This window comes from Eurypyga helias, unplaced genomic scaffold (genome assembly GCF_000690775.1).
Source record: "Eurypyga helias isolate BGI_N326 unplaced genomic scaffold, ASM69077v1 scaffold11186, whole genome shotgun sequence".
Taxonomy (NCBI): Eukaryota; Metazoa; Chordata; class Aves; order Eurypygiformes; family Eurypygidae; genus Eurypyga; species Eurypyga helias.
In genome coordinates, this window is record NW_010256034.1 from 1 (window position 1) to 25,223 (window position 25,223).

A 25,223-nucleotide genomic window follows, 5' to 3' on the forward strand; every position below is an offset into this window, starting at 1 on the left:
ATCGAAGGCTCACCGACACCCCGTTCCAGCGCTTGCTGCGATGGGGGAGCAGCTCCTGGGCATCACCCCATCCTGTACCGAGGGACCGCGCTGCACGCCTGTTTGCCACATGGCTCACGTTGAACAGCAGGGCAATGCCACAGCCGGAAAGTACCAGCCTGGCTTGGTGCTCAGGCCTGAGACTCAGCTACAGAGATCGAAGTGATGGGAAAAGTGAATTTCACACGATGGGGCAGACTCAATCTATCGACCCAGGCTGAGCAGCAGCTTGGTGTTGAGCGAGCAGGTTTAAAATGGAAACTTCTTCCTTGAAATGACAAAACTGCTCCCGAGGCAAAATGCTCTGGGGGAAAAAAAAAAGATTGCTGTTGGGAGAAAGGGATTTCTTCACTGAACAGAAGTTCAGAGTGTTTATTCCCCAGAGCTGGTCTTTTTAAAGGCTGACACTATTTTGATTCATTTTGTCCTCATTTTTATGTCAAACAAAACATGGTCATGTCTTAATCAATGTTTTTAGACGTATTTGCTGAACGAAATCGGGCAATCCTCTATGAACACCTCCATGTGACATGCAGGTTCAGAGCCCTTTCGGCTGCACAGGTGTCCTCCGCAGCGCTGTGGTGTGACACCATGCTTGCTTCCCATCAGCAGAGCACTCTGCCAGCTCTTCCATTTCTTTCTTCCTCCTCATGTTCCTCAGATTGCTTCATTTCCCCCCTTTACCATGTATTCCCTGAAGTCCCTGCTCTCCTGTCCTGGTGTTTACCAGCTGTCCCCACAGCTTTACATACCTCTGCCACCTCAAAACCCTGCTGCTACCCAGCTCCAGCCGCGTACCCCAAAGCTGCCCCTTTTCATCCTGCCTCCTGGCTGTGCCCAGGGCAAGCTCTGGTGCCCCCCTTTCCCAGTGTATGCCTCAGCCTCTGCCCTCTCCCCTGATTTCTCCCAGTATGGATCCCTGTGGTGTTCCTAAAAACCCCAGCTTTGATGGTTGCAGTCTCTGCTGGATGGGATCAGTTTCTGAGGCAGCCCCTTTCTAAATGACTTCCAATCAGGTAGGCGTCGAGTAGTCTGTGGATGCACTGGTGATCACAGTAATACCCATAGCAAATACAAAAGTAATAAATAACAACCACCCCTTGGACAAGCAGATCTCCCCAGCCTGAAGAAAAAGGCCAGCAGCAATCCCTTGGCCTGCAGGCACAGCCAGGAGAGTCACTGCTGATCCAGATTCCTCCCAACTGGCCTTTTTTTAGGCAATTTAATAAACAAATGATAATTTTCCCCTCTTGTGTACCTGGGGGACATGGAGGGGGCCCTGCCAGGCATCTCCGAGCGGCTGCCGTGTGCAGCGAGGTGCGTTGGCGGCACACACACATTAGAGGGCTATCTAATGCAATTATAACCCACTCAGCAGACAGGCACCCACCGCTCCTTCCCAAGGGGCCTGGGGAAAAAAAGGGACTGGGAGGGACCTGGGAGAGATCTGAGCCAGTAGCACCTGTCTGGAGTGCTGGGTAACACAAGGGCTGGTTCTTGCTGCGAGACCAGAAGTGATGGTCAGTTAAAAGACATTTCTGGCATTTGATTCTCATTTCAGTGTGTATAGAGGCAGAAGGGATGTAGCAAGATTTTTGGATGAGTCCATCAGCACAGGGCAGTTCAAGACCCATTGCAAGCTTTACCAACTGCACACACAAAGGCTCTGACTTGCTAGAAGCCCTGGGACTTCTAAAATATGCAAAGGGACTAGGCCATTCCGGATTTAATAACTTTACTTCTATTCCTGAAAATTATTGCTTTTACACCAAGATTTTGTGCAGGTCTTGTAGACCCTCCTCTTTCCACATACCTTCTTTTAGCACTGTGGGGTGAAACCATTAGAGCTGTGTGAGGCTGGAGCAGCAGGGCTGGGCTGGAGCAGCACCTTCCAAGCAAATGCAGTTCTCAGAATCCTTGTGGCTGGAGGGTGAAGGATGATTGAAGGCAAACAGACAACCAGGAAAGAGGCTGCCCACAAGATCATAGTTTCCGTTGCTCATACTTGGAAGTGGCTTTGCACAGTATCCCTGATCGTCAAAACCATCCAGGCCCAGCTGCCTTTTCCTGCTGTGGCTTGACTCTCATTATCATCATGCACATATGCTGTGGCTTATTACTGGAGTGCAGCACTTATCCGTACCTTTCCTGGTACAGTGAATAGTTCTTCTGGTTATGCGACCTCATTTTCAAAAATTAAGGCTCGCTTCCCAGAACGCTATCACTAAAATGTCACAGTTTCTCTATGGAATATAAGTGGTGAATGGGGGAGAAAGCGTTTGTTTGCCCAGTACTGAGAGGCCAAGGCCACTGAGGCTTATGAGGTTAGCCCACCAGTAAACTCAGTGCAGGGGGAAAGTTTGTTGCCAGCATATCTCCAAAACATAGTTCTGTGATTCCTCCATTTCGCTTTGGTGCTGGTTGCCAGGCATCTGTCATGCTGAGTTAGGGATATCTGCCTTATGGAACTGTGCAGGCATGGATTACCTTTAGCCAAGACTGGTAATGCTAGAGATAAGGCTTAACAGGTTAATACGTTATCTTCCTGGCTCCCTCTGAAATTTAATAGCTAAGTCATTACTTGCTAATGCAATAGGAAAAATCCCTACTCTTATATGTCAGGAATCTCTGTTATTATATTTCAGGAAAGTAATTACTAGAAGAAAACTGGAAGTCACATGCAGAAGGACAATTAGGCAATTTCCAGTCTGAAATTCTCATTCCAGGGCCCCCTAATACCATGGTATGGAAGGCACCCATATAATAAAAGCGGATAGCAGCCAGCCTATTAACCAAAAGTGTAGGAATCAAGAAATGAGAGGCTGTGTCTGAAATCCAGTGCATGCCCTGTCTTGTGACCTTTTTCCTGTAGGCTTGCAATGGCCACCAAGTACCTCTGTCCTGATAGGTGGTCTCCATTCCCTGAGAAGTGAAAGGAAGCTGTTTAACCAGCTTGCCAGTGATGCTCCTGCAGGTGCTTTTATCCTGCATAGATGCAAAACAACGTTTGTTGCATGTTGACTTTACTTATACCTTAGTGTTTTTCTGCTTTGCCAGGTGGCAGGTGGAAAGTCACGCTCCCTCATGCAGGGAGGAAATCAGAAAACTCGTTTTCCTTTTGTTAATTACTGAGGGGAGATGCTCCCATTTGAAATGGTCTTTATTTTCTACACGATTTCTGATGTTGATCTCCAGCAGAAATAAAAAGGGGTGGCCCAAAGGCAAGTTCCACCTGAGACACCCACCAGATGTTGCCTGAGCTGATGGCTGCCTCGCTGCTGGAGGGCAAGGCTGGCGGGGCAGCATGTGGAGCCATGCAAGCTGCACGCGTTGCGCTGCTGCTCCACAAGGGACCTGGTGCTGTCTGTGTCGGGGGCTAACCTCTTTTTATGCTTGGTTTAGTATTAAAGGTAGCAGTAAAAATGGAGACATGCTGTGGCCAGATTTGCTCTTTGCGTCTTCTTGAAAGAAAAGCAGGGCAGGGTTATAAAAAATGGCTTCCTGAGGTTATATTCCTAAAAGCTTATTTAAACTTTAAAACTTCAAGAGGCTGGTGAGAGGCAGACATCCTGTGTGGCATCCCTACATGTTCTACAGCTATTCACAGACTTGCTTTCTAACCGCAGGCATTGGTTTGAAACAAGTGTGTGCGCACTTCCTGGGGCCTCGGAAACCCCACCATGGGCTGCAGAGCGAGGTTGCTGTGCTGTGAATGTGCATGGTTGATATGGGGCTAGCTGCACTACGTCGTGAGGGGTGACAATTTGCCTGCCCAGGGTCACTTTTTGTGTGTACTTGGACATGAGGAAAAGGCAGTGCCTCCTCAGGAGAGCATGCCTAGGGGAGGCCCCAGGTACCCACCTCTGGGTAGGTAGGAGTTGGGAGTGTGACACCAGAGCTTCTAACTCTCCAAGAAGATGGCTGTTATCTTCCTAACAACAGGGGGTTTGGGCGGGCTTTGGCCCTTCCACACCTTCCTTCTACACTTGGAATGGTCTCTGCTCTCATTTTCCATCCTACTGCAGTGGGCTACAGAGCTGCCTGAGCGCACTCTTGGGCTTGGTCACTTTTTGGGCAGGGATGTCTCCTTATCCTGCCACTCCTCTTGCTTCCCAAGCCCCAGCGGAGCACTGGTACCAAACCCTGGGCAGACTTTCTGGCTAGTACATCACAGAGGGCCGCAGCTCACACCAGCTTCCCACCACCTGTGCTGGCCACTGGTGACCTGAGTTCACCACGGCCTAAAGAACATCTTTTCCTGATGTCAACCAGTTCTTCTGGCTTATAGTTTAAATCTTCAGAATCTTGCTCGGGTGCAGATGCACAAATATAGCAGGCAATTGATAAAGTTTTTGAAGGCCCCTTCGTTTTTCACTTTACAGCTCACGAGTTGCACAGATCTCTTACAAAACCCACTAACCTTCCTTTCACTTAGCTGCCTCAGCTTTCTCAGTAGCTTGCTGAGTCCCTTCGGTTGGGTGTAAGCCACAGCTTGTCTCTCTTGATTTTGGTGGATCAGATTGCTAAGTCATCCACCCTCCACTGGTACATTCTGCCTGTTTGCCCTTCCTTGCTCAAAGTTGGGAATCTTTTTTTGTGCTTCCCTTTCTGCCATCTTTTCTGACCTATTTTTCTTTGGTGGTTAGGAACTTTCTGTCTCCAGCCTTCTGACTGGAAATAAGATAAAAATGAGTTCTCTTGAGCAAGAAACACCTGTTGTTGAGACAGTTTTTATCCTAGTAGATCAGCATTCTCCTCTCTCCATCTGTGATTTTCTCTAGGCTAGTTCTATATGTTAACAGTCCCAGCATATTCAAAATAACAGCAGTTCAAAAATACCATAGTTCCAAGGTAGCCATCAGAACTCGTCTGTCCCTTCCCCGTTATCCTCCTCCTCCTCCTACCCCAGTAGGCAGAGCAAGTAAATTAGGGCCAGTCTCACATAGCGATGGCATGAGGATGGTGGTTGGAGAAGACACTGTTTGCTGGTAGCCAGGAGGAATGAGGGAGTTTCATTCTCAGAGATGATTCGATGACAAGAGCTGGTTGCAGAAAGAGAAGTTGTATGAGTGGGGGCAGTGAGCTGCACAGACCCCTCAGCAGAAACCTGCTTAGAGATATGTGTTCCCAAGCAGTAAGCTAGGAAGCACTTGGTGCTGGGGCGACACAGGGGACAGCGTGACCTCTTCAACAGATGGGTTGAAGATTACGACTTACATGGAGGGAAGATAAATTGAGCAGTCACATCAGGGTTCAGACTAGCAGAAGAGTGTGTGTATGTTTAGAAAAAAAGCAATACCTGGACAGTGATACCACAATTTGTGTGAAGTTCCACCCACCACAACTCAGATGGCTAAGATTACATGACCGACTAGTAACAGCATCCAAAAGGCACAGAAACTGTTTATCAGTTTATAAAGTGAAAAGTCGAAAGACAAAACTTTCACCCATGCTAAAGGGACAGCATATAGGCTGACCAACAGCGTGCTTTTTGAAGGGAAATGTCTGATCTTTCTCCTGCAGCCTCCTAGGGCAAAATCTCCAGTGGATTCTGTGTCATGCAGACAGAACTACAACTCATCAGTGTGACTGAGAAGGTATTAATGAAATGAATTATTGCAGATGTGGTATTCTTGTCCTTTAATTTGTCAAAACTGAAGTTGTTGTCACCGAGTTTTACTAAGTGAAAGGATGAAAACGGAGGAGGAGGGTAAGACCACATCACCACAACTGAGATATTCATGAATATAGTCTCTTGAATATTTATTGTAATTGCAAAAGGAAAAAAATAAAACTTCCAACAAAAAAGTATTCAAACAAAATCCACTTGGTATACAGAAGTCACATAAAACCAGAATATTCAATGGAATACACATGGTCTCTACGTTCACATAGAATTAAAACTCTGCACATGGGTAAAAGTTGTACTTCACGTTCAGACAAGAGGTCCTGTGGATGTATGCAGAAGATTCACAAAATATGTCACCCAGCAGCATGTTAAACTAATGTAATTTTTAGAACAACGGTAACTATATTGCAGTAAGAGTCGGGGGAGGAGGGACAGATTGAGTCTCACCCACTCACAAATGTATACTAAGCAAGTACTTCAACTTTTCTTCAAGAACAATTCAGCAAGCAAGTTAGCTTGAGGGAGCCAGAACAGCTATGTATTTCAAAGGTAAGCATTTATTTTTGTGTATGTAATCACATTCTATGAAGAATAATAAAAATGCTACGTAAAATTATCTGCCAGCCCTTGAAACGTCAGGTCATTTAGCAATAAAAAGTTTAGAAAGCATCATCAGTCCTGTAGCAGTCTGTATATCTCTATTTAAGTGCTACCTCATAGTGTGACTGTTACTTTATCTGCTGATCAGCTACAAAGATAGCAATAATTTCATATTTTCATTAAGCAAACCCAAATTTCTCTCCACATACATTTTCATTTCACTTTGGTCTGCATGATTTTGCAGACATTTTCATGTCAGAAGGTATAAAAATGGAGAATTTTAAGGGCTGGTCAGGTCATTGCAAGTACTGTCTTGTGCTACTTAATGCAATCTGGCTACTTTGCTTTCTCAGAGAAACTCTTTGATGACATATGAATGGAAATTCATGATACTGTTTTCCAGCAGGCCTTAGAGTTTGTTTATTTTCCTGGTCAAGCTAATTAAAAACAAACAAACAGAAAACCAAACCAAACCAAAAAATCAAACTTAAATCAACCTTCTACATTGCCAAAAAAATGCATCAGATCAAACTAAAGATCTTCTTATGTCCCTTTTAATGTGGTACTAAACAAAAGAATTTGTTACAAAAACTGTTCAGCAAAACCAGTTACTCCCCTTGGCCCAGACTCAGTGGCCTATCTCTGTTTAGCAAATTCCCAAGGTGAGGAATGAGAATGAGCTTACCCTCAGCAGAGTCTGTGGGCCCAGTTAGGAACCCATGGCAGATCGGTGATTCAGGGTTTAAGGTCCCAGACATACCCAAATATTTTGCTGAACAGTGATGGCCTTGCTTCTGTGCTTAGATAACTATCAGAAATATGCAAGGATAACAGGAAAGGAAAGAGAAATGATTGGATGTCTCCTTTTAATTTCACGGTCAGATTCTGGGCTGCATTTTGTTTCCACTTATACCTCAGCTTGACTGCTATCAGTGGAATTGTTCAACATCAAGGACCACATACCAGTTGAGTGAAGCGCTTGGGTCAATACATTTAAGGATGTATCTTCCATCTTTAGGATCTAGAATAGTTAAGAAACTTAATTGGCAGAAGTAACTAATTAAGATCACCATCCACTGTGCTGGACCATTTTGACCTGTGATCTTCAAGTCATCTGCAATGACTCAGAATTTGGTACTCCTATTTAATATTTCAGGTATTGTGAGTTAACTGTATCAGATTAAAGAAAACATGCCTAAGCGATATTATGTGGTAGAGGCAGACAAAGCATGTAACTGATTCTTTAAGAACGAGTAACTCACCATAACTGCTGAGGTCTAGGAGGTTCTTTTAATGCTCTAGAGAACATGCTTTAAAAATATAGGCAGATAGTTAGAAATGATTAAAAGCATCTTCTGACTGAAAGCACTGTCCCACTGGTGTTGGTGTAACTAGTGTTGATAATTTTTAAAAAGGACACTCACAACTCTAAAAGTAAAATTGACATGCACTTGCAGTAAACACACAACTGTCTTTTACCATTGTCTTATATATGAAAAATAGTTTAAAGGACTTAAGAATATTCTTACACTACACTGGTAAAGTGTTTACTATATAAATTTTACTACAAGACATGTACGTCTACTGAAAATCTTAAGCCACACAGGCACCATCAACAGATTATCACACATACATGACACTTCTCCCTTTCACACAAGTTTATATACACTGAGTAAGTAATTAAATATTGCACTTATTGGCCCATGATTCCTCAGTTTTGAGGTTTCAAAAATAGAAAACATATCTATTTTTATAACATATTTTCATGCAACATTTAAGACATTTGAATTCCACAAGCACTAGTATATAGGCTACACATTCTGACAGTCCAACTCAGCCACGACACATCTGACAGACATTACTGACAAAATATTAAACTGGAGTTACAGCACAAACATTTCACTAACACTAGTTGCAGGTACATGTCAGAATTACTCAAGGAAATTTATCGCCAGAAGTGGTAAGCGATATTTAGCTTTCATTCCCACATGTTAGGCATGATCTTGAAGTTACTGGAAGATTAGGACATTTGCTTCCCCCCCCACAACCAAATACCAGGTAACATCGTATAAAGGACAAGTCATCTACATCTGCCGGGACCATGGATAATAAACCTGCAGTCTGCAAATGTAACCCAGCTGATTCCTGGTGCTAATAAGAATTAATGGATAAATTCCACTGTGGCATGAACAAGTCATAGTGGGAACTGAATGAGTGTCAAAGGCGTACTTCTGTGTATATGTGTATACCATATGTGTGTAGTTACAATTTCTGCTTCACTGAACATCCATGGACAAACAAAGTGAAAAAAAGGAAGAAAAAAAAAAAGAAAAAGAAATGCTTAAATTGCAAAGGTGAACTACATTTAGGAGACTTGTAGAAATAAGTCAAATCATTGAAACGATTTGCCACCTTACATGAGACTTGACAAACGATGAATCTTAGAGAGTCTGGAGTCAGAGCGCACTGAAGAAACGATGTGTATGGATTAAATGGTGTAAACCAACACAGCTCAATCCCCAGTTGTCATAAGTGAAGACATGTTGCTTTACACCCCCTGAGGGTTTATCTATGAGGATTTACATATTCATGGTCTCACATCGCTAAATTGGTCATCCTGAAGAACTAGGCTCGTACACTGTGTGTCTGTCTAGATGAAACAGGCCAAAGAGGAATCTGTCCATCAGCAGAACAGTAATTTAGCTGATGCCCTTAAAAATGCAAGTAGTGAAACGTGCCTCTAACAAACAAATACAGAAAAGAGTAGTTTTGGGAAGGGGGTAATTTAGGAGGGGTCTTCTTTTGGAATGCAAATGCAACATAATTCATCTGCAAATGAAGAAACAAATGTATCATCATCATACGTAGAATTTGTACCACCATGTTTTTCCAAAACTGGTAATTAAACTCAAAGCATTCCCAAAGTTGGGATCAAACTCCAGCAGATTTTGTGCACTTCACTCCTAAAATAAAGACGGTGCAGGTGGGTCAAATGAATATACAGAGCTGAGCAGACTGGGAAGAAAACTTGATCTTTCAGACTGGTGCTCTGGGAAGGCCACATAGATGTAGTTACTCAGGTAGTTTCTCTAGGCATTACATTAAGTATAAGCACAAAGGAACAAAGAGTTCCAGGTAACAGTCATGTACACAGCTGTTCAGAGAGAAAGAGTATTTTTTGACAGAAAATTAGGCTAGCTCATATGTATTTCAAACACCAAATAAACAGGTCTAAATAAACAAACCACCACCACCAAAAACATACAATATTAAGTTAATTGCGCTCTAAGGACCAGAATGCTTGTGAACATGAACTCTTATCAGAACCAAACCCGCACATCTGAAGGTTGAACCCAGCAGGGCTTGCTAGCTGTTCCGCAGGTCAGTGCCAGGAGGCACCGCAGGAACCAGTCACATCCCGTGCTCTTGTGTGCTCCCAGGGCATTTGTTGAGCACTGGTTTGATCATGCAGCAAGCAAGACACTATCAGGGCATGACAAGGCTGGTGCATTACCCATGCACAGGATTAGCCTGCTGCTCAAAGCATTAGTCTAGATTGTAACTTGGAAAATGGGTGGTAAAGTATTAGTTCAGCTGGTGCTATGGAGCTCAGGAACCTCAGCCCAAAGGTGTCTAATCAGAAATTTAACATGCTCTGTGTGTCAAATGCCGTATCTCACCAAGTAGCCTAAATCTCAGCTGAAGGGGTTACCTGTGGTTGGACTAGTAAGTCCTATTTCTGTGCTAAGAGTGACAACAAATCAGAGTAAAGCCTGTGAGTTCTTTTACACAAGGGATTGGGATGAGGCTGAAAATAGTTTTGGATCTCTTATCCCAGGTTTCAATTTAATGACTGAGTCCCCTTCTATCACTAAAATAGAACTCTTCTTAGCCTGGTACTTTCTCTTGATGGAACTGTGTTACACCAGTGGATAGATCAAGGTTCTAACCAAATCCTGCTTGTCTCCTCCAACAGCTCATAATCAGTGACTATTGAATATGAATGAAGAATAAGCCATTGATTGTTTACATTTTGGTCCTTGATCAGGTTGGCATGGGATTTTCAAAAGTGTTCAGCCTAACTCTACTTGCCTTTAAGAAAATTGCAGTTCTTATCACGTAAGTCAATAGGAGCTGGACTAGATTGAAGGAGCCAAAGTAGGTTGAAACTGGCTGCTTTTGGATATCCTACTCTATGAAGGGGCCAAGGCATGACTGTAAATAGAATGAAAATCCCAAACCAGCTAGCTCCTCCAGAATTCAAACTATATGTTTTGAATGTTTGGGGACAGGATAGTAAGTTATTTCCCAAAGTCCTTCTGTCTTTTGTGTTTCCGTTCAATAGCCAGGCTCCAGCTGAGAGAGGTACTGAGATCATGATGCTCCTGATCTAAATCTAACCACACTTTTAGTAGAAAACATATTGCTTAGAAACATGTGGCTGCTAAAGCCAACCTGTGATGGAAAATAAAAGCCTACTTTTCCAACAGCAGGTAACCCTGATTGTTAGGAAATAGTCTACCTGAACTTCCACACATTTTCAGTTTCTGAGGAAGGGATGATAGGCTAAACTAGGTTTGATGGGAAATCAGCAGGTCATCGGTCCTAACCTCCTGCTCAAAACAGTGTCATCAAAGAAGTCTGAGCAATCTGCCCAGGGCGTTAGCCCGTCTGGTCTTGAAAACCTCCAAGGATTTGATGTGAACACTTTAAAAATTAAACTGACTAATTCTGAACTCTATGACAATGTCTGAGTGCCAGTACGAAGATCCTTGGAGTTTTTAAATACTGACGGGTTCTGCTGCAGTGCTTCAGATGAGCCTTTTTCTTAGAGCACATGGATGGGAGTCCAGTGAACAAGGTTAGTCTGGCAGCTGCTTCCCCCATCCATCCCAACCCATGCAGAAGGCCAGACATGCTGGGAGGCCTGGGACATTAGTTTTCTCAGAAATGCAAATGAGAGATTCTCCCTCTTTGATTTTGCTGTTACTCTTCTGCCCAGACTCTTGATGCAAAATGGAAAGCAACTAATTCATCCTATTTAAGTAAAGAACTGTTTATTTATTGAAAAAACTCTAGATGCTAATAATGTACTCTCAGCACTGGAAAGAGTCTACATGTTCATGAAGAGGCAGGGAGGCTCTGGAATTTGTGGCAATGGAGTACAAGCAAGGTGTGGCTGTAGCAAGGGCCACTTTGGAGTCTTTTGTTCCTTGTTACAACATGCACAAGCGATGACCATTTTGCAGCAAGCATCCCAGAGCAAAGCTGGAAGAATACCTGCACCTGTAGCCATGCTGAATGATGGAGGATGTACCCGAGATCATGTAAGATGTGGCAATGTTCTCCTCTCTCCATGCCTTGCCTGGCTTAGACTAATAAATACAACCTAAACCTTTTCTAAAGGAGTTGAGGGCTGAAGTTGAGTGCTGTGGCAAGACTTTCTTCTTGTCCAGCAGGAGTAACTGCACATTACAAGAAAAGAATGGAAAGCTGCCCACCATCTCACACAAAGCTTCCTCAGCTTCTTATCGCTTCTTTTTCCAAAGCAGCTAGTACCTAGTGGGTGAAGAGGTATTGATGATAGTCTCTCAGCACAGTTATCAACAAGCTGCCTTAGATGGGGGAGAGAAAAACAGCATCCCTGGAGAGAGGCAGGGTAATATATGGGACAGCATGTTCCTCTTCCACCTGGCTGCTCATCAGCTCCAAAGAGGATAGTGCTTTTTCTTCATGGAAGTAAACAAGTGAAGTCCAGTCTCCATGTCTACTAGGAAAACAAGTTCTTAAGTAAACTAGCTAACAGGACAGACATGGTTTAAAACCCTAGACTGAAGACAGAACATGTATGAATTTATGTTAGGTAGCCAGTGTAGCATTTCCAGTTTACATGTGTCTATCTGCTTAGTTTGGAAGTTATTTTTAATGTGTCAAAGTGTATGTAGGTTATTTAATCAGTAAAAAAAAAAAAAAAAGAAACCATTTTCTCTTTTTGGTTTTCAGGAGTTACATAGATTACCTTAAAAAAAAGTAATGTGTGTAGTGAAATTTCTTTGCAGTTGAGAGGAGTTTGCAGTACCTTGTGTTACTTCCTTTTTTTAATTTGTCTCTTGATTTTTCCCATAGTAGATAGTGTAAGAAATGTCCTCCTTGCCCTAAATTTTGTCTAATTGGAACAACAAAAGAGTTAACTCTTCTTCATTTATGCCATTTAGTTAAAAAATGTCACTGTGACGCAAGTAAAGCAGTTGTACAAAGTACTCCAGGGCACAGATGTAAGAAACTGCCACCAATTACTAGAGAAGTACTTTTTAAAACTGTGAAATATGACTATTTTTAACACTTTATTAGAAAAGAATTTGAATACTTTATTCTGCTATTTTCACAGCCTTTTGCTGATCTCAATATTGTATTCAGCCTAACACTAGAAAATTAGAGAATTTTTTATTACTCCTAAGGTTTTTAAAAATCTTGTGAAATTCTGATTGTCTTGTCAAAATAGATATCCTCATAAAAGTAAAAATGAGGTCAAACTGCAGTTCACTGACACAAGCAGCACTTCCTCAAAAGGTCTGAGTAAAACACAGGCAACACTGTAGCCAGTGTGGTGATGATTGTCTCAGTGACTGAATGGAAGTTGCTGAAAATTTAAGTATGCAGGTTTGACAGCAAGATGACAAGACAGTTTTCTGCCCTGAATGACCAAGTCTAATGGATTTGGCTCTGTCAGGGGTAATATGGAACTCTGTGTTTAATACCTCATGCAAGTAGGAATGAAAGGAACTAGTCAGCCCTCCACTACTGGGGTAGGTACTGCCGAGATCTCCATAATAATGGAATGAGAAATTAAGTCCAGTTTCAGAAAGGTATTAGACAGACATGCAGCTCCCATGGAAATGTAAACATAGTAGCTACCCAAACAGGATGAACTGTCTAACATCTTCGAAGGTCTGCAATGACTACCTACATCCAGTTGGGAACTCACAGGGTAGTTTGGTGTCTTCTTTGGGTCTAGGAACTAACTTTTTTCTAACTTCTTCAGTTTCCAGTCAGCCATGATGTGTAATATAATGAGTGTAGATTTGCCACTCTAAGTGTCCCTTGTACAAATGATCTGGACAGAATGAGAGATTGGCTCATTAGAGGAATATTTCTAAATTGATTTTCAGTCAGGAAAAGATGTAAGTAGCATCAGGAAGCTTATTCTAAAACACCATGGCTACTACCCTAAGGACTAAACTATATAATTTGAAACTGATGAAGCAAGAGTCAGTTCTAGGCAAATGTGGTCTGAGGACGTGGCACCAGCTGAAGTAAGTGTAATGTAAAACAGTAAAAAGAGAAACTAATAGTCATCCTTCATGCAAAAGCTAGAAAATGGATCCCCCTTTCAAGCTAATAACCTCTCCATCCCCATATTCCACCAGCTGCTGATGTAAAATAAGACTTTTCTCTCAAATAAGTTAATAAGACAGTATAAATAAAGGCATATAGACCATTCATAAATACTCTGTTGGCAACAGAACACGCTGGAGCTGCCTTTGCTGATAGCTGCATTAACAGCCGCAGTTGGGCTGCTGTGGAGGAGGGGTGTCCTTTAGCCGTGTGTTCTGCTTGCTGGCAGCAATGGTAGGATCCGTCTCCAGACTTTCTGACATTTTGTCACAGATGATATCCACGAGTCGCTCAAACGTCTGCTTGACATTAATGTTGTCCTTGGCACTTGTTTCAAAAAATTCAAACCCTAAGAAAATAAACAACACCTTTATGTTTGATGCATATTCCAGTATCTCCAATAAATACATAAACTTCTCTTGGACAAGGAAGAGTGGAGAGACACACAGAAAGCAAACGTGTGCGAGCACACATATGGAAGAGTGATAATAAAATTGTAACACAATCAAAATACACTATTTGCTCTATACTAAAGCAGATAAAATCAAGACTGGCCCAAATACATTCCCTTAGACAAATTCTATGTTAAACCAGTATAATTTAAAAATTGATTATAGTTTAAGACTATTATTACTTTAGAAATGTCCTATATATCCAGCCATTGCGAAGGAATAAGCTACTCCTCCACCTCTATTACACAACTCTCAGCATTATTCAGCTGTAAACAGCTACTTCCCTCATGTCATTAACCTGGTGCCAAACCAGACAATTTTGTTTGGAAATAGCAGGTCAAAAAGCAATTGGAACAAGGAAAAATTTCTGTAATTTGATAGCTACCTAACTTAGAAGTGAATCCATGGGAACAGAGGGACTCCTAACCCCACAAACCAAACTAAGTAAAAATACACAAACACACATAAGGAATGAAACTTCCCTAATTTATTTATATAGAAGGACCTTTTTATCTATCCATTTTCAACAACTACACCAAAGGCAAAAATCAGATCCACCCTTAACCCAGAAGGGACACTGGAAACCTTTATGGAGCAGAGCCAGCTTTTCTAATCTCTCCTCTCTGCCTCCACTTGTCCCACGTCTCAACTCCCACATCTGCCTCCTTCGCCTGGGCCAGGTTTGCAGCTTGTAGGTCAAGCCTGCAAGCCAGCAGTCTTCTCCCAGCGCTGGGTCTTCCCATGTTCTTGCTTCATTTGGAAAACATTTGTCTTTTTAAATTTGCTGGTTTTCTAAGCCTTTCCCCCCACACTCCATCTTTTCCCACAGTTATCACATTGCTTGCCTGTGAGTTCCCTCGTAATTTATAATTGTCTCCTACTCCTGTCTTTCCACTTCCTAAGGGGTCAGTATTGGAACATTTTACAAAATGTCCAACCCACTGGCAATTTTACAGTAGTAGCTTAGCCTTTGCACAGCTATTTTGATTATTTCTGATTAAACTGAATAGCAGACTGCAACTACCACTATGTTTAATTATGAGAAAAATTCCAGTAAGAAAATGTCAGTCACTTGAATCTCTTGGCAGAAGGGCAGAACACAGGTTGGTGGTTTTTTTTTTTTTTTTTTTTTTTTTTAATGTTGCTAGTGAATGGGTAATCTATTTCGAAAGTTCACTGGAAATTTAAATGCAAATACTTTGATCACATTAGTATTATGTATTCAGTATGCTATCTAAGTAGGATGTAATGTTCACATTTGGTCCTGTAACTTCTTACCATGTAGCTTTTGCCTGATTGAGTACTAGCCTATAATTCCAGCAGATAATCAGATTTAGCTTGGCATGATATCCCAACAGGTGCTAATAGCCAATGCAAGAACTTAACTCTGTTCTGAATTGTCTTCATATTTTTAAATTACATAAGATACCTTGTGCTGAAATGTCAGAAAGTGCTGACTTTTTTAAATACATAGGACTTAAACACTGGACAAAGTTAGTGTTCATAGGTAGTTTAGATAATAAGAGGTGTAAATGTTGTACAGGGATTTCATCACACAACTTGTACTAATATCAGCAAGAAGTGTAAGGATAACTCCACAGGTGTCAGTGTACATTGCCATGAAAACTTTCCCTTTCCACATTTCTCTGGAAAACAGGAAAACTGTGCATAATAAAAAACCATCTACAGAAGTCATACACTGGGAGGACCTTTGTTTTAGTTTAGCTTGGCTTACACGTCTCCTTTGTCCTAAATTAGAAGGAAAATGGGGAAAGCCAGCGTAGCCTCACTTGTTGGTGGCTTCAGCCCTCCTGTATCAGATCGCTTGGGGACTGCTTGCGAGAAGGAAGATCCTCCACATATTCAGTGCTCTGTGTTGAAACCCGACTGCAACCCTAGCACAGCAACAGAGTCCTTCCACAATTCTTAGTGTCTGCTTCACAGGAAGCAGCACTAAAGCAGCCGTTCCAAAGAGGAGCAAGCAGGATCAGCAGGCAGAAAGATTGAGGGACCATGAGACGATGCCTGGGAAATGGCACACCAACGCCTTGGAGAAGACAACAGAAAGAAGAATGAACCTTAAGGACATCTACAGATAAGACAGAATGACGGGCACATGAGATGATCTTGAGATGGCAGATAAGACAGGTAGATAAGAGATCTGGACAGAGGCAAGCAGAAGGTGAAAGGAAACAAGTCACAAGGAAGAGAGGAGACCCATGTCAGGAAATGCATGGACAGGAGCAAGCAAACAGGCCCACTGCCACAGTGAGTACGTTGTGCATAAGAACACTCTGAAAAGCTTAGAGGCACTTGTTCTCCAAGTAAAGTAGGGGCTTACAGAGTGTTCAAACACAAACGTATTTATTCAACTAAAATAAAAAAAAGACACCACAGCTGTGGTGAAATCTATGTAATTCCAGTTACGGTGTTGATATAAGAAGGAAATTGCACTCACAGTAGTGGTGTAGCTGCATAGCGTCACATCAACTTAGTCATTAATTGCCCAGGTGATCCAGGACCTCCCCAGCTAGACCCTGCATAGATGAGGCAATGCACTGACCTGTGACAAAGTGACTGAACTCCCAGCTGCACCCACATCCTGTATTTACAGGAACTGTACGGGTGGGAATTTTGGGCAGTCCTGGAGATTTCCTCGAGTCCCTACTGTGCATAGGCCATCAGATAGGAACTATTACTATGCCTAAATGTGCTGATAAACATCCTAAGGAGAGAAAGGGGATTGGTGGTGGGCTCTCCCCAAGCAGTTCCTGCCATAGAATGGGTTCACCTGCACATTGGTAAGACACTTAAGGTGGTCTGTGGAAACTGTTCTTGCACATCCAGAGATGGTCACACAGAACAGTCTTTTGAAGCCAGTTAAGACAGTTAAGAGATGCTTTGTTCACAGTTTAAAGTAATCACAGCCAAAGGATCATGGTATGTAGTAGGCATGTAGGACCAGCTGGATTACAAAGATTCAGCTGAAATATGAGTTCAGAGAGTCTCATTTGATGCAGCTGAAGACACCATTGCAAAGACGCTTCCAACAGAGGCTCCTGTTGCCATACGGACAGCAACTGACTGTCGTTTGCAGGGGATTCAATTCCTCACCTTATGCAAAAGATCCAAATAAATTAGTGATGTTTCTTTTATTTTGTTTAACAGAAATTCTGCTTGTGGAACAGTTTAAAAAATGTATGAAGCATTTTTCCCAGCCGAGTTTGCTTGGAATAAATACCCGAATTCTGGTTGTTTTCCATTTACTCTCCTACTGACTGATTTTGTAACTATTTTACTAATAGGGCTTAGGAGCCCTAAACTTCTAGAAAGCCTGTGTAGGAGGGCCTCAGACCTCTGCCTTTAAATGCTTTCTTCATTTCTTTTTTTTTTTCCACTGCTCATTATTAATGGAGAGAAAAGATTTTCCATGTGAGTATAAGCCTGAAGTTTGGCAACTCTCTGGTGATGCTCAGGGCAGCAGAGCTCAAAGAACACCACATTCCCACCACCTGTGATCATCTGTACTACTGATGTGGATTAGACTGGGCAGAGCAGATTACTGCAAAGACATTACAAACCCAAGAGGCAAGTGGGTAGGTAAGGCAGAACAGAACTGAAACAGAGAAAGTTCAAAATATCAAAGTGCTGCCTGACATACGAACAATGTGTGTGGAACATGCAACAGGATGTTCTAATTTAAATGCCTCTTTTGTGTTTAATTTGGTTTTCCCTTTGTTGACCTTACACTATGTCTCTTTCCATTATCTACCTTCTTCCCAACGGTATTGACTCAAAGCTGGCAAGCTCTCAGCAGCCCCCTCAGAGCACTACAGCAGCAGGGGCCAGCCAGGACGCCAGCAGGGTGCTGTTGTTCCCCTGGTGAGCTATAATGCGCACAGAGCAGTCTAGATAGCTGTCTTAAAACACATAAACAGCCTGAATTACTGACTTTGTTCCCTCTCTGCCTCACACTTGTCCTGCCTGTGCAGAGGCTCCCTCATCTATGCTCATTAGAACTTGTTTATGCCTGCTTTCAAAAAATAAGGGAGGAAAAAAACCCCAAAACAAAACACCAGAAAGGAGAGCCATATGCAAAGGGAAGAACATTCTGCACCCTCTCATCTTCCTGAGAAAATGTGACATCAAGAGGGCAAACTAGATAGCAAATTTTAAGCACATTTTCACAGCCAATACAGACAAGAGCTATGCTAATGTTTCACCAGCTGATCAGGAAGGCCGCCTGGCTTCAGCATGGTTGTCCACAACCACGACTTTTATTTACCACCCCTGATGTTACGTTATGTTTAACAGACGTCCCCAAAGCTGTGTTCCCACAATAACTATCCTTCCTTGAAGACAAGCTTGAACTGTGATCCTTAGTGCTGCTCTTGCCAGTGTCCTGTTCAATTCAGTATTTTGAGGATTAGTAGGAGACTGCAACGTCAGGGCAAGAAGCGCTGCAGGACGCTGCTCCCTTTGTAACACAGCAGTGTACAAAAGACAAAATCTAGGAAGCCATGGGAGTGAATCGTTTAACAATGTCATAGTATATAAAGGAGAGGAGCTGATGATGCCTTCTTTTCTTGGATTTGCATCCTATGGGCAGTTCTGAGGGGGCACTAGCAAGCACTTATATTCTTGCCTGCTGTGAATAAAATCTAATAAGGTTTGCATTCACGCTGCAGGCTGTCAGTCAAGGCAACTGCAAGACCCTTCTCCTCTGCTCAGATGTCTACTTCCTCAGAACTGTTAATATCTTTCAGACCTCTACCCCTCTTTCAACGAGAGACAGACACGTATTTGCGTGATTGCAAAGGTCATGTCTCCTAGGAAACTGGGCTGAAAGTAGCTGGTGACTATTGCTGTTCTTCAGAGTAACTCCTACATCTGCAACTACGGTAGCAGATCTGGTGACACTGTGCTCTGCTTTGTACAACAGTTGGATGGCGTCTTTGCTGTCCAGAAAAGCCCAAGGCCTGGACTATGTTAAGAAAAAGATTCAAACAGCATTAAGCCCCGCAACAGGCCTTTGTTATTATTACTTCAGTGAAGAGCAGTGCTTTAGCACCATTCTGGCTAGAGCTCGTGTAAAGTTTGTTACCAGAAGCGGTAAGATATTTATCCAACCTTTAGGGTGACAAAGGTATGAAATAAAAAAAAGTTGAAGGGGGAGTTTCAGCCGTGACAGAACAGACAGACTTGAGGGGCAATTACTGGAAATGCTGTAGTGAACCCCACCTTTTCCAGTCTTCCAGAACAGAAGGTTTCCATATAAATTCCAGTTGTACTGATTTTGACTGTGGCTTCAAGATACCTTTTAAATTAGTGCATTTGGGCAATAAATTAGATTATTGGCAAGTAAATTCTGTTTGTTTACATGAGGCATTTGTTGAACAAACACAATCCCTTGCTTCCCATTGTGTGACATCCCTGTAACATAGCTTTGAGTGCGTGAAAGCAATGGCAGGTTGGCATTCCCCCACCTGTAAAAAATCATCCTGAGGACAGGAGTCTTAATTGCTCCGCCAATACCCTGTGTGTGTTGTAACCAAACAGAAGACTGTCAGTCTGGCACTAGCATTTGCTCCTTAAAAGAACTAAAAAATGGTGAAGGGTGGATTTACGAACAGGCATGTTTCTGCACAACCCAATTATTTTCATTCTTAATGTAAAGTTAGATGCAGCCGTATGTCTGTGTTCTCAAAACTGCTGACGACCCTGACTTCTGCACCACGGCCTCCAGCCAGCCACGGAGGCAAAACAGAACTTGCTGTTCTAGCAAGCTGTGAGCTGAGGTGCCAAGTCCCACTTGACTCCTGATTTAGATGCCAAAATGACAGCCCTAAAAATGCGTCCTTAGTTCCTGCCTAAACCCACAGATGTCTAATGCCCTCAGTGTACCCGCAGTGCCTGATGTACACATTACCTCCCAGGGCTCAGACCCAAAGGCAAGTGAAGGTTCACTCCAGTCCTGACGCTGGGGAGTGCGTCTTGTGCCCTAGACCTGGTATGAATCAGTAACCAGCTACGCTCCTTCCCTCATCTCAGCACTAGGCTTGGTCAGATCCTACAGAAGTGCTGAATGCTGAACTGTACATGATAAAAGCACATGACACTGACAAACACTCCACTTTCAGACTTTTTGGCGTGCTAAATGGGTTTAATTTGAAGAAACCTGATCGACCCTGATTCAGGTCTCTGGCATCTCCTCAGCATGACCATTACGTGCATACATGCCTGAGCCAAGAACAAAATGTAAACAAAAGAGGCAAGGCAGGCTGATTTTGGTTTGAAGTGAGACATTTTCTTCTTGTTTTTGGTGGAATTTATTTTCAAAGCACTGGGAATCAAGAGAAGGAAAGAAAGAAAAAGCTGCAAATAAGGACTTCAAGGAAGAAACGGCCCAAAAGAGAGGTGAGGAGAAAGGAAAGGAGTGGGGAAAACCACCTCAAAATATGCAAAGTAAGGTTTGGACCTATGGCACGATTGTACTTTTGCCACAACCTTAGGAGCCCAGGTCTTAAAGATAGTATGTACACGGCAAGAGCAGTACTTGCAGTTAAAAACTAATGAGCGCTGAAATAATCTGTAGCACACACATAGCAAATAGGGGTTGTACAGAAGCACATGAGCAACCAAAGAACACACATAAAATCATGTAACTGATTTGCACACACAGCAAAATGTCAGGTATATAAATGGAGAAACTGTATGTCAAACTACATACGCAACTGCCCATTTGCGTGTGCGGTTACTCAGAGTCTATTCAAAGCTTTGTGCACACCTCTGCCTGCTAATCCTTTGCCAGAACGTAGATCACAATATATCGTACAGACCACGAATAAAAGGAAGAAATACATGCCATCTGTGAGTCATTCTTTTTATTTCTGTTCTGGCAAGTGACACTAAACTTCTATGAACGTATGAAGCTTTGAACTCAGCTGAGATGCATGAGATGAATATGTCAGAAGAGCTGTGTGAGTAATGCAGCTGGCAGGAGTGCATGCATTTTGCTTGCAGGAAGTTCCTTTTTTACTAAAATGCTTTAACGCATGTAAGTGTTGACTATTTCGGAGTTTGACTCAATAGCCGAAGCATGTAGTGCTCAGAGCAAACGTTTATGAAGAGACAGAATAGCATAAGCATCATGTTCTGCACCATTTTTTTGTATTGATTAGTAAATAAACTTGTTTAAATGTGTGCTGTCATTCCTCTGTCAATATTAACGTTAGGTTTACCAGTTCTCTCTAATGGTCAGTTTGTCACGTTTGTGTATTTTCTTCGTATGATAACTCTGTGTGGTAGTTACATGACTCAGCTGAGTTTATTTGATCCTGTCTGTTTTCACCTTATTCTAACACTACTCTTTTAATGATTCTATTATGTTAAATAGCCATGAACTAATTTCTGAGACAAGGCTTTACCACTTACAAAAAGTACTGAATAGGGTGACAAGGAATAGCTAAGGTGTGAGACGGTCTCTGTGTCTGGAAAAAGTCTGGGAATTTCAGCCTGGAGAAAAAGGAGGGGTATGATAGAGGTCTCTGAAACCAATGGTGTTACAGAGCAGGTAACAGCAAACAGTCACTGTTTCTCAGAATGTAACAGTGAAGAAACATCAAATAAAACGAGCAGACGGCCGATTCAAAGCAGAAGCAGGTAACAGATAACCTGTGCATATTTAAAAGATGTGGATGGTAAGATTTTTATGGTTTCAAAAACATCATTGGACAAGTTCATGGAAGAAGATCATGAAAGGTCTACTAAATATAAAGATACTGGTTTTGGTTCATGAGACCCACAAATATAATATGCTACAGTCTGGGAAAGTATCACTTTATGTTAGCCCCTTTATACCTTTCACAAGGCATCTACTTGTGGCCATTACCACAGGTAAGGTAGTATGCTGCTTGCAGCTATGGTCTGTGGCGGTATCGCCAGTGTCACGCCCTACGTCATTAGCAACTTTAAAAAAATCTAAAATGGAAATAAGACAAATTCTGTCTTCATAGACATTCTGCTTATTTCCCTTCAAGGTCAGACGTGGTTTTCTTAACCGTTCCTTCTTTCTTTTGTGAAATTCTGTTAGCGTCATGAGAGAAGTACTCAGAGCTACCACAGGATACTTGATTAGTTTAGCCAGACCTTTGCAGGTAATAAGGCCTATTGCTGGTTGATCTAAACTACTCATTTGGATTACACTTGAGTAATAAGACAGCACTGAAATTTAAAGGAATGATTGATTACACCTTGTTAATAAAATCAAAGGCCACATTTTTCAAAGAGGTCAACAGCCATGAAAAAAGCACAAATTTCTGATAATGTTGTTTTCAACAGGACACTGTTTCCCAGAGGGTTTTATGCCCAGTGCTCTTTTTGACCTTCTGAAAACCTGGCCCAAAATGTGCATGTATTCATTTTCTCAGTGATTTCAAATATATCAGGGCTGAAAACAAAATCACACTTGAGAACAGAGTGTTTCATAATGTGTTCTTTGTACAGCACTCCTGTGTTTTGCTTTCTTGTAATTGTGGCTGCAATCAACATTGCAGACCATGGCATTCAAAAGCCCCAAAGTCTTAAAATGTCTTGCCGGACACAAAAATCTATATCCTTATTTTTAAAACCTGCATGCAAGAGATGTTATCAACTCACTGGCAGAGAAAGAAAAGACAGTCCCAAATGTCTGGCACAACACATGCCCTTCAAACTGGCCAATACGGCCAGAGCACTTACTACAATTCAGAGAAACTTGTTCTGCTTTTCCTGACAGCACGTCCCACAGTCTCTGAGCGGATTTAAGAAATGATTGCAGCTGTACAGGAAACACAGAAACATTAGTGTGTGCACTCTGAATGCAGTAAGTGACATACTGGATCAGAGGCACAATTCATCCAATACAATAATTGGCCCTTGAGATAGCCACAGGACTTATATTTGAGAAAGGAAACCCCAGAGTAGATAAAGATGGGAACAGAAGATAATCTGTTTCCATAAAGATTGAATTCTAAATCCCAGGAGTTGGATTTTGCTTTAAAGCTTGAAACATGAATTTTGATAACTATCTTATTACTTTTTTTTTTTTTTTTTTGCAAGCATTGTTTATTACAGCTGAGGATTCTTGACTGTACAACATGCAAAGGTCTTGTCTTGCTAAATTCATGACTTTGGGGATTCCTTGTCAACTCACTGCATTAATCTTTCTATAGGAAAATAGTTTGAAGAATAGACATTCAGATTAGTTATGTGACTTAAAAAAGAATTCTTCAAGTTTTACATTGCGAATTTATGCTTATTGCCAGACATTTTATTGTGTGGTCTAAAACTGGGATAAAGTTTACAGTCATATATTTTTGGACTTCTTTCTCCATTAAATACACTTTTCTAGCTCTTATTAAAATGAATAAAAATTAGAAATGCTTATAGAAATTATATAAATATATATAACGTGTCTGGTATTTCTACCAAGAAAAATATCTTTGGGTAAAGTAGGTGCCATGGTAACCGTTTTGGTTTTGTTGCAAGAAGTTTTAGAAACTCAGTTCTTCACAAAATGTTGGCAATTTTTCTGGACATAACCTGCTGTTAAATCTTTTCTGTTATCTTTCAAGGGCTAATTTATGGTCATTTTTAATGTGTACTTTTGAGGTGTATTTTTAGATATATATATAATGCTTATTTAGACAGATGTGATGTGAAGATATTCTATTCTGATGAAACTGTTTACCCATTGTTTTCAACTAGAAAAACTAAAAAAATAAGGTGAGCTGTGCATATATATAGATTAAGAACCACCAGCATGGGATTAGATCCAGTACAGGTGGTAGACTGAAATGCCATGATGTCTCTCTAATTCCTATGCAGTTACTCTTATAACACCCTAAACACCTATATAGGAAGAGTGACAAGGAGTCCGCAGTTACACGTGTTCACCAAACTGAGCCTTTACCAGTTTTAAAATTAGTAACAAATCCATGCCCAGCACAACACAGAAATTGACCTCCAATGATGCCAGGGTTTGATCTGCACACTTGCTGAGCATGGTCTCCTGAGATCAGTAAATTTGAAGGAAAAAACAGGCTGGGTAATAGTGTTATGATGATGCTCTGGAGATTCTTCCATTACAGTTTGGCCAGTGTCACCTCAAAAACATTTCATGGTATGAAAGGATAATCACTGCTGGGCAAAACCAGAATGAACAGAGATGTTACAGCTCTGTAATTTTCTGTGTAGACAACAGTTGTGTCCTAGACAGAGATGTCATGAAACAGAGTTTTGTGTTATTTACACCTGTGTGAATGTGCAGTAAGTGAACTGTTAGCAGTGGGAGTTGGATATTGGTGTCTTTTTATTTTTATTGATATTGAAAACCATAACCCAAATGTTCTCAACTTACAAAAAGATCTAGTTCACATTTTGTGTAAGCTGTTTCTTCAATCTCTCTTCTCCTCATTTTTTTTTGTTCGTTTGTTGGTGGTGGGTTTTTTTTAATTTTTCCCTGGCTGGGATGCATCTGCCTACAGCTGTAACTGTCGAAACATATTGTATATATACAGACACATGCGTAATCTTGCTGCTTATCACAAAGGCCCTAATGTGCTTCCTATCTCAGGAGTAGCATAGGGAATGTTTTATCAGATAAGTCGTTGATCCAAGCCAGCCTCTGAGCCAGCACTGGTCTTGTAGACACTTTTCGATGACAGACTTGTCACAGCTCTGCATAAGGTCATCCCTGGACACACATCCATTCTAATGATGTTACAGCATTAGTGATATCAACACGGACAGTTCAGATCTCAGCCTGCAGAAACAAAAGTTTGGCAGTGTATTCCTTTATACTGAATGTGCCACAAACATTTCATTACAAGTGCTGTAGCAATTAATGACATTATTTTGTACATTCTCACAAGCAGTCATAAAGCTTTTGCCATTTCTTCTCTTACCAAGTTGGTCTGCTAAATGTTTGCCTCTCTCAGTGAAGATTACCCGTTCATCCTCCATGTCACATTTGTTACCAACCAAAATAACCTGGGCATTATCCCAAGAGTATGTTTTGATTTGAGTTGACCTTAAATGGGAGAGAGAGAGAGAGAGAGAGAGAGAGA

General features: G+C 41.7%; 1 protein-coding gene across 1 annotated transcript; it reads right to left on the minus strand.

The window, feature by feature from the left end:
• Window positions 1–13,824: 13,824 nt before the first annotated feature.
• LOC104511061 (ras-related protein Rab-3C-like) lies at window positions 13,825–25,186 on the minus strand (the record flags this gene model as incomplete). The annotated part of the gene is made up of 2 exons (XM_010153520.1): window positions 13,825–14,012; window positions 25,062–25,186. Coding segments are annotated over 2 exons (313 nt in total), but the record flags the coding sequence as incomplete, so codon positions are not given.
• Window positions 25,187–25,223: the final 37 nt, after the last annotated feature.